Below are 11483 nucleotides of genomic sequence, written 5' to 3'. Positions count from 1 at the left end.
GCCTGGCCTGAGGTGACCTCCTGGCTCTTGCACTCAAACACTGAAAATTGGGGGGGGTTCCATGGTATTTTTAATTACATGGCAGAACCTAGGAGCTTAGAGCATTTTTTTTTTCCCCAACACAGGGTACCTCCCCAGGCCTCAGTAGCCTGGGGCCAGGGACCTTGCCTGTTAGTGGGAGGGCCCTGAACTCTGGGCTGACCTCTGGGAAGTAGGGTTCAGGCCAGGAAGACACCCCACATGCCCCACTTCACTGAGGTTAGGAAGGGGGGCCTGCCTTCATGGGGGCTCTCTGATAAGAGTGTTATATAGATGCCTCTTTCTAGAGCTCCAGTTTCAAATATTTGGGGCCTGGGGAGGGAGGGGAAGTAGGTGATTTTAAAAAATTCTTATATTGAAACAATCATCAGAATATCAGAAAGCCACACAGAGATGCAGCCTGTTTTCAAGATGAAATATCTGAGCTCAGGACCCCAGAGGGCTTGTTCACTGTCCCTTCTTGATCACCATCAGGGGTGCTTCTCAGAGGATTCAGAACCTGCTCCGGGCTCTGTGGTTCTTCTACAAGTCCTGTCAAAGAAGGGTGGAGACTCAGAGAGGGCTGAGTGACCTTGTCCAGGCTGTGTGACCTGGAGGTGGCAGAGCCCAGATCCTCCCCCATTGACCACAGGCCCTAGGTACTTGCCACTTCAGTACCCGGCTCCCTCCTCACTGGACAAGACAGCAGGTGAGAAAACCACAGGCCCCTCCCACAGAGAGGATACTGGCAGTGGCAGGTCTCAGGCCAGGCTAGAGAGAGGATGGACAGGAACGATAGGGACCCCCCTGCACTGGGCACTTGGGGGTGCACAAATGGGGTGTGATCTACCCTCCAAAGGGACTATTTTAGTTGGGGTGTGTTTGGCTCTGAGGAGCAGGAAACTACTGAATCCTACTCAGATCAAAGGATATTGGCTGAAAAAACCCAGCCCACCAACTCAGGGGCAGTCAGGGGCGGTAGGGAAACAGAAGTTAGGGCTCAAATTCTATCACCTCCACTATGCTCACTAGTCTCTGTGTCTTTCCCTCATCAGCTTCTTCTGAGTATGGCCCCAGCAGTGACTCTGTCACCTTCCAGTTCAATTCCCCAGCCCCCTCTCCCTTCCTCAGCCTATGTCCCAAAGCCTAGAGAGGGGGTCTGTCCAGCCCAGCCTGCCTATGGATTCTGGGCCCGGTGTCTAGCCTGGCAGAATCTGCTGGACCCTGAGAAGGGGTGTTGGTGAGAGCACAAGCATGTCTGGTGCAGGGCCCCATAATGAGAGTCTGATAAACAGAAGCCCTCCCTGGGGATTGAGAACCAGGTTTGTGTCCCACCGGCATTTAGATCTGTAGACCTCCAGACAGACCACTTCCCCTCTCTCACAACCCTGGGATGGCACCTGGGTTTGCTTAGCATGTTCATGCCTGTGAGCTCATGTCACAGGTGGGGAAACTGAGGCCCTAGCAGTGAAATGATTTATCTAGGGACATGCAGTGATGAGAGAGGTCTGTCCCACAGCCTCTGCAGCCCAGTTGCTAGAGATGGGTTCTTCTCCTGGTGCCCCCCAGAGTCCCTTCCTGAGTCACCTGCTTCCAGGTGGGGCCCCAAAGGGCAGCAGTCGGATGTGAGGGATTTGGGAGTCTGGGCAAGAGCAGCCTGCTCTGGGGGGCTCTGGGCTTTTGGATGGACCCCAAGGACCATGAAACAGCCCCATTTTTGCATAGGGGAAAATCCTATGGAGAGTCTTGGGGTCTACAAGTCAAGGCAGGTTAAAAACTGGGGCTCTAGGGGGCGTCTCAGTGGCCTTCCGCTCAGGCCATGATCTCAGGGTCCTGGGATCAAGCCTTGCTGCAAGCTCCCTGCTCAGTGGGTAGTCTGCTTCTCCCTGTCCCTTTGCCTCCTCCCCCTGCTCATGCTCTGTCTCTGTCTCTCTCTCAAATAAAGAGAATCTTAGGGAAAAAAGAAACCAACAACAACTTGAGGCTCTGGACCCAGACAGACCTAGTCTGAATCCCCCACCTGCAGTCAGGCTGCACAGTCCCTGCTTTGAGCTGTGCCCTCAGCCTCTCCCTTGCCCCCCACCACAATGTGGGCAGCTCTGTCCATCCCACCATGGCCCAATCAGGCCTCATCTTGAATAATCCTCTAACCTACTCCTTATCAGGCATGGCAGGTAGGAGCTGCTTGGAAGAGCTGTAAACACTGTGTATCACTCCCTGCTCTGAGAAGGTCAGGGTGTTTAATAGTTTTTAAATTACTATAATTTTAATTAAAGGAAACTTCCTGGAAAACTGACAAAATCTGAAAAAGAATATAACCCTTAGGGGGCACTGATTGCTCTTCTTCAGGAAGTGGGTGTGGGGGGAGGTTTCCCCTTGGCTAGCTCAGTTCTCTCCCACAACCCCTCCAGGAGAAACCCTGTCTAAATACCCCTTTATTTGAGTTCTTGACCTGGAAATCCCTTGTCCTAGAATTTGGGCCATCAACCAGCTATTTGCAGGCTCCAGCAGGCATCGGAATCACCAGAGGCAAATGTAAAAATTCAGATTCCTGCGCCCAGCAGAGAGCGTTTGATTCACCAGGTCTCCGGTGAAAATGAGGGCGGGTGCCGGGGGTACCGGGTTGGGGAGGCGGAGGACACTGTGCAAATCCTTGTCCAGTGATTATGATGGAGCTTGCGGGACACTTGTCGTTCCGCGTCTGACCACGAGGCGGCGCCGCGGACCGAGCTAAGTGGTTCCCTTTGAGGTCTTGCTCCTCCGGACAGGCTGGTGTCCTCAGGACTTGCTGGTCAGACAACAGGCCAAGGGTGAGCCGTGTTCCGGTGGGCAACTTTTGCAGGGAAGGAAGCCTGACGTCAGAAAAGAGGCTCGCAGCTGGCAGTGGGCACCAGCCTGCGCCAGGCATTCCACCTTGGTTTCTGCGCACTTGGACTCCAGAACTCAGAGTCCAGGGTCCAGCCTGGAACGCGAATCAGCTTGTTCTGCTCTGGGGTGCGCGGTTTACCCAACCCTGAGCAAAGAGAGCATCCGTCGTTCAGATGGGACAGGAGAGACCCAAACAGAGGCAAGGGCTTAGTGGCAGCTGCTCTGGCTCCCAGCCCTCCCGGGGCTCTTTGTCCTGCTAGGACTTGGGGCAGAGGGTGGACCCCAGGAAGTTTAGCTGTGAGTCAGTTCTGAGTGCCCAGGGGATGGGACAGGGGCTGCTGGCCAGGGATAGATGCTGGCTGGTACCCGGCTTCCACAGATGTGGATGGCCTTGGTGATTCAGTTTCCCTGTGCCTGCCTAGGAGGGCCGGCCCTGGGCTGGGAGAGGGAGGAAGTGCTGGGAATAGGGAGGGGCTATGGAGGGGCCTTAAGGGGCCCGGTGGTCCAACTCTTTTGGATGCTGAGGTCCCGCGGAATAACTGTGGCCAGAGATCGAGTGGCCCCGAGACTGGTCCTGGGATGAGGGTCCCTGGGTGGGGGTCCTTGAAGATGCAGTCCCTTGTGAGGCTGGGGGTTTTATCAGGCTCCCTCAAAAAGGCACCTCACTGTTCCCGCCCTGATTGGTCTCTATCGGGGGCTTGCCTTGGCGCTGGGTGTGGAGGGTCCTGATCCCTCGCTGGTAGGGGAGAGGGGGACAGGCAACCTGGCCACTCCAGCTGGGGGACTCTGCTGATGAAGGGACTAAGAGGAGGATGGAGGAGGGGCTGTGAGCGGGCGGCTTGGGGGAGGAGCGAGATATCGCTCCTGGCTCCGGGGGCGGGGCCTCGCCAGGGGCGGTGCTGGGGGCTCAGCTCAACTTTCCGGGTGGGGAGCAGGCGGTGGCGGTGGAGGCGAGGTCTAAGAGCGCGGGGCCTCGCCCGCCGGGCTGGCGGGGCTGAAGGCTGGCCGGAGCTGCCGCGGGAGCCGCAGCGCGGGCCGCCGGGAGCCGGAGCCGCCAGGAGTCGGAGCTGGCGCGCAGGCCCTGCCGGAGCCTAGCCGAGCCGAGCCGAGCGAGCTCGTCGCCTGGCACCGGCCTGAGCGCGGGCCGGTGTGTCAGCTAGCCGCTGGGCCTGGTCGCACTGTCGGAGGAAGCGAGCCGCGACCACCGGGCAGCACCGGGAGCCGGTGCCGGGATCGCCTTTCCCGGGCCGGGGCCCGGCCTGAACAAGCCGTAGGTCGCGGAGTCTAGACCGAAGAGAAAAAGGAACGAGGATTATATTATCTAATCGTGGAGTGGGCTTAAAAGCGCAAAGAGTGGGGACTTCACCTGGGATTGGGCAGAGGTTCCTGCAGCGTGCTAGGCGAGCTTGAGCACCGGAGAGTCTGGTATGCCAGCCGCTCGGGCCTGGGTTTGGCCGTGCTGCAGCCAGGAGCACAGCATAGCTCCCAGACCTTAGCTGGCACAGGCCTGGGACAAGAAGCAGTGTCCTCACCTGTCTAAGACTGGGTCCAGGATCTGAGGAACTGGATCCGACCTGGCCCAGAGTGGGACTCTCTGGTGGCCTACAGCTGGTCACTGGAGAGTTGTCCTCCTGTCCCATACCCACTGGTACGGATGTGTCGCAGCCTGCTGGAGCACCATGATGGCAGGATGACCTCAGCGGAGGCAGTGGCAGCAACTAGTGGTGCACGGGTGGCTGGGTCCCCCGAGTGGCCCCCCGACACCCCCCAGGCCCTTGGGCAGCCTGGCCGGGCCCGGGTGGCAGTGGCAGCGCTGGTGTGGTTGCTGGCAGGGGCCAGCATGTCGAGCCTCAACAAGTGGATCTTCACTGTGCACGGCTTCGGGCGGCCCCTGCTGCTGTCCGCGCTGCACATGCTGGCAGCAGCACTAGTGTGCCGCTGGGGGGCACAGCGTCCCATGCCCCGCCGCACCCGCCGTCAAGTGCTGCTGCTCAGCCTCACCTTTGGTACCTCGATGGCCTGTGGCAACGTGGGCCTGAGCTCTGTGCCCCTGGACCTGGCACAGCTGGCCACCACCACCACACCGCTGATCACGCTGGCCCTGTCGGCGCTGCTGCTGGGCCGGCGCCACCACCCGCTGCAATTTGCCGCCATGGGCCCCCTCTGCCTGGGGGCCGCCTGCAGCCTGGCTGGTGAGCTCCGGACCCCACCCGCGGGCTGTGGCTTCCTGCTGGCTGCTACCTGCCTCCGGGGCCTCAAGTCCATCCAGCAGAGTGAGTGCCTGGGCCACCGGCTGAGAAGGTGGGGTTTGGGGTGGGTGTGTGGCCTGGATGGCCCTGAGGGGAGTATGGCTATTATTCCTTTTTCCAGATGGAGAAACTGAGGTTCGTGCCTTTGTAAAAGGCAGACACTGAGGCTTGGAAAGGACCCACAGCGCAGAGAATCCCAAGCCCCCAACTCAGGGTCTAGACTCCAGCCGATATTTGATAACAGTTGCTGTTGATCTGTCTCACATTTTGTAAAGGAAGTCACTGTATTGTCCACTGACGGGTAGAGAATTGCCCTGGGTCACGTGGCTGGTGAGCAGCAGCGGCAAGATCTGAACCCAGGCAGTCAGACTCCCTGCTGTCCAAGTGGTGTGGTGTGAGGCCTTGGACCCTGAGGGAGATCTGATAATGGGGACCCAGGAGAGAGAAGAAGGGCGAGACCTTGAGCTGGGATTTGGAAGCCGAGGAGTTTGGCTAAAATCTGGAAAGGGCTATATTTACTGGGAGCAATTTAACAGGCCCCATGCTGGATGCTGACCTTGAATTGCCATGGCAACTACCACTTTCATTCTCATTTGCTAGGCCAGGGACCAAGACCTAGAGGTTCATGATTTGTCCCAGGTCACCTCACTCCGAAGAAAGGAGATGGGGACTCTGGACAAAAGGTGAGGTGGAGGCTCCAGGCCTAGACCCTGTTAAATCCCTGTGTGTGAGGGTAGTGCCTTCCTGTCTTACCAAGGGACATCTGAGTCTCAGTCCCCACTGTCTCTCTGCCTCAACCTAAGGGAGATGTGGGGGAGGGCAGGATACCCACTCGGGGTGGGGAGGCCTGGGATCCAGCCACGCCTTTGCTCATACTTGCAGGTCAACTTTGAGCAGATCTGGGTCTTATCCGGGCCTCAGTCTCCCTATCTGTTCGGAGGAGGAGGATTGGCGTTGATGGAGTCCCATGGGCGTCTTGCTGTGTCCCCCTTCCTGCCCAGAGATCTGTGACCCAGGCCTGGGAGAAGAAGGAGGGGGCTTCAAGGGACCCCTAGGCTGGGGTTGGGGGCATCCTGCAGGCAAGGGAAGGTGGAAGTCAGAGCTCAGCCATTCCTGGCATCTTCAGAGTCAGAACTCGGAGGCCCTGGCCCCATCCTCTTGGGCCCTGAGGCAGGGCCAAAGCTCCCTTCTATTTTTGCCTTCGGGTTACATGAGAACTGGTGACTGAGCTTGGGCCTGAGTTCTGGGCATGAGTCGGCAGCAAGAAACCTGACCTCTTGCCCTCCCACCCCCACCCCACCCCGGGCAAGGTCACAAGGCTAGGAAGGCCCCAGCCTTCAGGCCCATAGCATGCCTGCTTCTCACCTAGGCCTCAGGCGTGAAAGAGTAGGTGCCTGGCATTGGTCTGTTTCTTGGCTTCTGCCAGCTCCCTCCTTCTCTACCGAGTGTCAACCGCCTGGCCCTCAAGGGGGGTGGGGTGCATCCTCCAGGCTCCCACAGCATCCTCTGCTTCCCTTGTCACAACTGTGATGTCCCGTATTGTAGCCACTTGGCTACCTGATTGCATCCCACCAGACAGGAGTGCTGAGAGGGCATGGACTGGCTTTGGACATCTCCATGTCCCCCAGTACCCGGCCTTGAGGCCTGGCACAGCCACGTACTCCTTCAATGGCTAGGTTATTAATGGTTCTGATAGCAGAATTGGCAGACTGGTTAGGGTACATGGGTCAGGGTGCTAAGGAGGGAGCTTAGGAGGCTGGAGGGCACCCCCTTCCCCAACCAAGCTGGGAGCCTGGCAGAGATGGGGGAACAGACTGGAGCCAGGAAGTGAGATGGGTTTTGGACAAGAGGAGGTTTCTACTTCCAGGGGCTCCAGATTCAGACTAGAGTGCAAATGGCAGGCTGAGAGCAGACTCCGTGGAGTAGGGGTGAGAGGCCAGAAGAGGAGCACCCAGGCGGCCATGGGAGGGCTAGTCATTTCCTTCCAATCTGGGCCACTTGCACGCCAGGGTGGGGCTACGCTCCCAGAAAGGCTGGGAAGTGGGGTGCCAGCTTGCTGAACCCACCCTGCAGCAGAGAGCAGTCTGACTTGGTCCCTGCTTGAGCTCTCAGGCCGGTGGGGAGATGCACTCAAGGGGCAGAGACTTCAAGGACAGGAGAAAAGTTCTAGAGCTAAGGTGGGCACAGGTGTGGTCAGGGGTGGTTTCTTCTTCCTGAGGAGACAAGAGGAGAGGGCATTCTGGGAGTGAGAAGCACGCCTTGCCAGGGGCCCAGGTGGCAGCCAGCAGGGGCAGTGTGGGGATCATGACAGCTCTTGTGGAGAGCAATCGCCACCGGGCACCAGGTCCTGGGCTCAGCGCCTCGCACGCTCCCGTGAGCAGGGGTGTTGTCACACACGAGGAGATGAGGCCTAGAGTGACTTGTGTGATATCACACAGCTAGTGATGGAGCAAAGTTGGGCTAAGCCAGCAGCCAGCGGAACAGAGGGTCTAAAAAACATTTGTCTGTCTGTGGCAGAAGCCTGAGTGTGTTCAGATCCTGAAACAAAATTGCCTTTAGAGAAGGAGAGGTTGAAATAGACGGTTTGATGGGACTAGGCAGGGAGGGGTCATTCAGAAGGCAGGGCTGTAGGCTGGCATTTGGGGGCCCTGGGTGGGACAAGTGGCCTGTGGCAGAGGACCACTGTTCTTTTCCTTGGCTGCAGGGAGGGCAGGCAGAGGCTGGGTGGGATGCAGAATGGGCAAAAGGTCCTGGAGGTGGTGGGGAGGTTAGGACCTTCTTGCCTGGCTACATCATGGAGGCTGAACTTCAAGGTGAAGTTCACCTCAACACCTTCCAATGATGGGACCTTTAACATACAAGCCACGTGCTGCTTGCTTGTAATAGTGCTAAATTGGGAGTGAATGAGCAGGAGGCATTCCAGTTATCTGTTCATTTCTAGAAATGCTTGAGCCGGAGGGACTGTTGCCTAGAGAACAAAGCCAAAACATCAGAATGAAACACAGAGAAATACGGTTTTCCTCTTCTAGCCTATGAGTAAGCGCCCCTATGGCTCTTTGGAAAGCGTGTGTCAGAAAATGCACAGCGGCTCCAAGAGCCCCAGGAGGGGGTCTCGATCAATTACTCATCTCTCTCCACTCAAGCTTGGAGAAGGCCCCAGAACATCATCGCTGGTGTGCAAATACTGTCATTTCACCCGAGCAGTGCCTTACTTTGACGATGGGCACTGCTTCCTTTGTGAACAGCTGAGTATTAACATATATAAGCGTAGACACACAAACACACACACACACACACACACGTGCACACTCAGGCACACATTCATCCATATGCAAGCTGGTATGATCCTCTCTTTGCTTGCAAAACCAAAAGGTTTCCGCTTAGTCCTGGATTCATCTTGACAAGACTTAGTGTTGGTAGTAGCAAAAGATGCTGATTATGAGTTATAAACAGGGAGGGACAGCCAAGGGCAAACAATGACTTTCTTCTTGTTTGCCTGTCATCCCAGGGGTCATAAGTGAATGAAGCAATGAATGAACCCACCATCTGACTCCAATTTATTATCATAAAACTTTTTTTTTTTTTGGCTAGGAAGTGGCCGAGCTGGGACCTTCTGCTGGCTTGTCTGCTGCTGTGGTGGTGGGCGCTGCGGTGTGGGATGGTGGGTTGGTAAGGACGGAGATCAAGAAAGGTGGATCAGGGTCACTTGGTACAGGGCCTTCGGAGCTGGTTAAGAACCTAGGCTATTTTTCTCCAGGGTCTGGGAAGCCCCCGAAGTTTTTTTTTTGGAGCCACAGTTCATGCTTTTTTTATCTTTTGGCTATCCACAAGCGGATTATCCTTTCAGGCTGTGGAAGGCAGTTGGAAATGAATGAAAACAGGCTTATTTATTTACCTTTTTACATTGAGTGAGCACTTACCCTACAAAGGCTTTGTGTCCTCTCTTTTAATCTTGACAACACCACCATGTGTGAGGTGTTGTCACCTACCTTTGCAGGTGTATAGAGGTTAAGTGCCAGCTCCCAGCCGGTAAGGAGTGGGTATAGGTCACAGCAAAGGGAACATGGGTAGATTCTGGACCGTCATGGGAAGGAGCAGGAGCTACTAATATCGCCTGAGGGATTGGTGCAGGCTTCCAGAGTGATGGGCCCCGGAGCCCCTGCTGGGTCATCCAGGTTGTGGGGTGGGGGGCTGTCTACCTCTGGGTGCTGATGGCTGTTGTCCTGGTTGCAGGTGCCCTGTTACAGGAGGAGAGACTGGACGCGGTGACCCTGCTGTATGCCACCTCGGTCCCCAGCTTCTGCCTGCTGGCGGGTGCGGCCCTGGTGTTGGAGGCTGGTGTGGCCCTGCCACCTGCTCCCACCAGCTCCCACCTCTGGGCCTGCGTCCTGCTCAGCTGCGTGCTATCTGTGCTCTACAACTTGGCCAGCTTCTCCTTGCTGGCTCTCACCTCTGCCCTCACCGTCCACGTCCTGGGCAACCTCACTGTCGTGGGCAATCTCGTCCTGTCCCGACTCCTGTTTGGCAGCCGCCTCAGCGCCCTCAGCTACGTGGGCATTGCACTCACCCTTTCAGGAATGTTCCTTTACCACAACTGCGAGTTCGTGGCCTCCTGGGCTACCCGCCGGGCCTTCTGGCAGAGGGACCGGACTGGCAAAGGTCTTTGAGTCCAAGGGACCAGCTGGGCTCCCTGGGACAGCCCCAGCCTGAATCCAACCTTGGCCAATGGCCATGGGAAAAGCAGAGAGCAGGCAGACACTGGGGCCTTGGGAGAGAGGTGGTGGGGGAGCCTTCTGGAAGGACCATCTTGGAGGCTGGAATGGGGATTCCCAGAGAGAAACCACCTCCTGTCCCTTGCCTGCCTCTCATCACGGACCTCACTCACCACTGGATGGTGGGTCCAGATCTGGCACAGTCACTGTGCTTGAGGGACTGATTATCCCGATGAGCACCAACTACTACTCCAAAAATTGCTGGCCAAACTTTGAAAACCTCACCATGTTCTGATGACGATGATGATGATTCTTGGCGATTGCACAATCCTTCCTCCAGGAAGTGGGAGAGGCAGCTAGGGGGCCCAGGGAAGGGCTTTTTTGTTGCTGGGATCCCCTGGGGATTGGGGTCATCAATGCCAACTCCAGGCAGCTGCTGTAGCCTCACCCGTCGGCCTCCCAATTTTGGGTCTTCCATCCTCAAATAAACTATTTTTGCTTGTAGAACTGTGTCATTCCTCAGGGTGACAGCCAAGGAAATACAGGGAGAGCTCTGGGCCTGCTGGCTGCTGGATCCCCTACCCAGAAACAAAGACATCCCCCCCTTACCCATCAGGGCCTGTCTGGGCCCCCTTCTCTTACTGGCCATTGCTCACATTCTTCATGGTGACAATGGTTTCCTCCCTGCTCTGCTCTAGCTTCGCTACTTCACCTTCTACATAGCCCCAGAAGGTTCTTTCTAAAACACACACCTTCTGGGGCTCTATACTGCTCCTGGGCTAAAGTCAGAACTTCCTGCCCCAGACCACAAGACCATTAGGATCTGGCCCCCGTGGCCTCACCAGGTTCCTGTCTCACTTCCTTTCCTCGGGCTCTACCTCCCATCCTTACCAACAGGCACCTGGCCTGGGAAGGACAGGCTCAGGGTTTCCTGGCCCTGGTCTCCACCCAGGCTGGCCTTTTGGAGGGGAAGTGGGCCCAGGCTGAGTCACTCACTACCCACCCTGCCTGTGACTCAGAGATGCCGCTGGCCCAGCCCTGTCCTTGTGCAGCCTGGGCATTTCCAGCCTCCCCTCTGAGGCTTGGCCAGACAGGATGGATCAGATGTCTCTGCCTGAGCAGAGCCTCACTAGTACTCTGGACCCTTTTCTCTTTCCAGGGAAACCCCTGCCCAAGTAGGAGCCTCCCTGCAGCACCCTCCCCCTGGCTCCCGGACACCCATGGAATGCTTGGTGGAAGGGTGAGCCTGCCCTGGCTCCCAAACCCCATCAGATCGGAGCCAGCCCTTGGTGGCTATGGGCGCAGGGCCAGGGTGAATTGGAGCCCTGCTTGACCCGGGGGCGGGCTTGTCACCAGACTCAGGACTATCCAGCATTGAGGCTATTCCCTCAAGGTCTTATTTAAAGCCTTCCCTGGGCTTTGTATCAGAAAACCCGGGCTTGTATCTTGGCCCCCTTCCTCGCTATGTGGACCCTCTCATTTGGTCTCTCGGTATCATTGGGAGTGAGCAGTGAGGATTGCTGGAATAATTGGTGGGAAGGGCTTAATGGGTGATTTCCATCACAGACCACTGCCCCTCTGGGCTCTGCCTTTTACTAGTTGATTGCTTCAGGCAAGTCACTCCACCTCTCTAGGC

At 57.0% G+C, this 11483-nt stretch overlaps 1 protein-coding gene across 2 annotated transcripts; it reads left to right on the top strand.

Moving 5' to 3' along the window:
- Positions 1–3881: 3881 nt before the first annotated feature.
- SLC35E4 (solute carrier family 35 member E4) lies at positions 3882–10351 on the top strand. 2 transcript variants are annotated; one of them, XM_044243909.1, is made up of 2 exons: positions 3882–5159; positions 9369–9888. In XM_044243909.1, exons 1-2 carry the CDS (start codon positions 4541–4543, stop codon positions 9800–9802), a joined length of 1053 nt encoding a protein of 350 aa, XP_044099844.1. In that variant the 5' UTR covers positions 3882–4540; the 3' UTR covers positions 9803–9888. The 2 variants fall into 2 exon arrangements, with proteins under 2 accessions (XP_044099844.1, XP_044099843.1); XM_044243908.1 differs by having other exon boundaries at positions 3885–5187; positions 9369–10351.
- Positions 10352–11483: the final 1132 nt, after the last annotated feature.

Source organism: Neovison vison, chromosome 3 (assembly GCF_020171115.1).
Source record: "Neovison vison isolate M4711 chromosome 3, ASM_NN_V1, whole genome shotgun sequence".
In the NCBI taxonomy this organism is placed as follows: Eukaryota; Metazoa; Chordata; class Mammalia; order Carnivora; family Mustelidae; genus Neogale; species Neogale vison.
This window is presented reverse-complemented; position numbering and strand designations above follow the sequence as displayed.

Coding starts and splice junctions, on each gene's coding strand:
- SLC35E4 (XM_044243908.1), top strand. CDS start 4,541: ATGTGTCGCAGCCTGCTGGAGCACCATGATGGCAGGATGACCTCAGCG. Junction 5,188..9,368: donor CTGGGCCACCGGCTGAGAAG/GTGGGGTTTGGG, acceptor TCCTGGTTGCAG/GTGCCCTGTTACAGGAGGAG.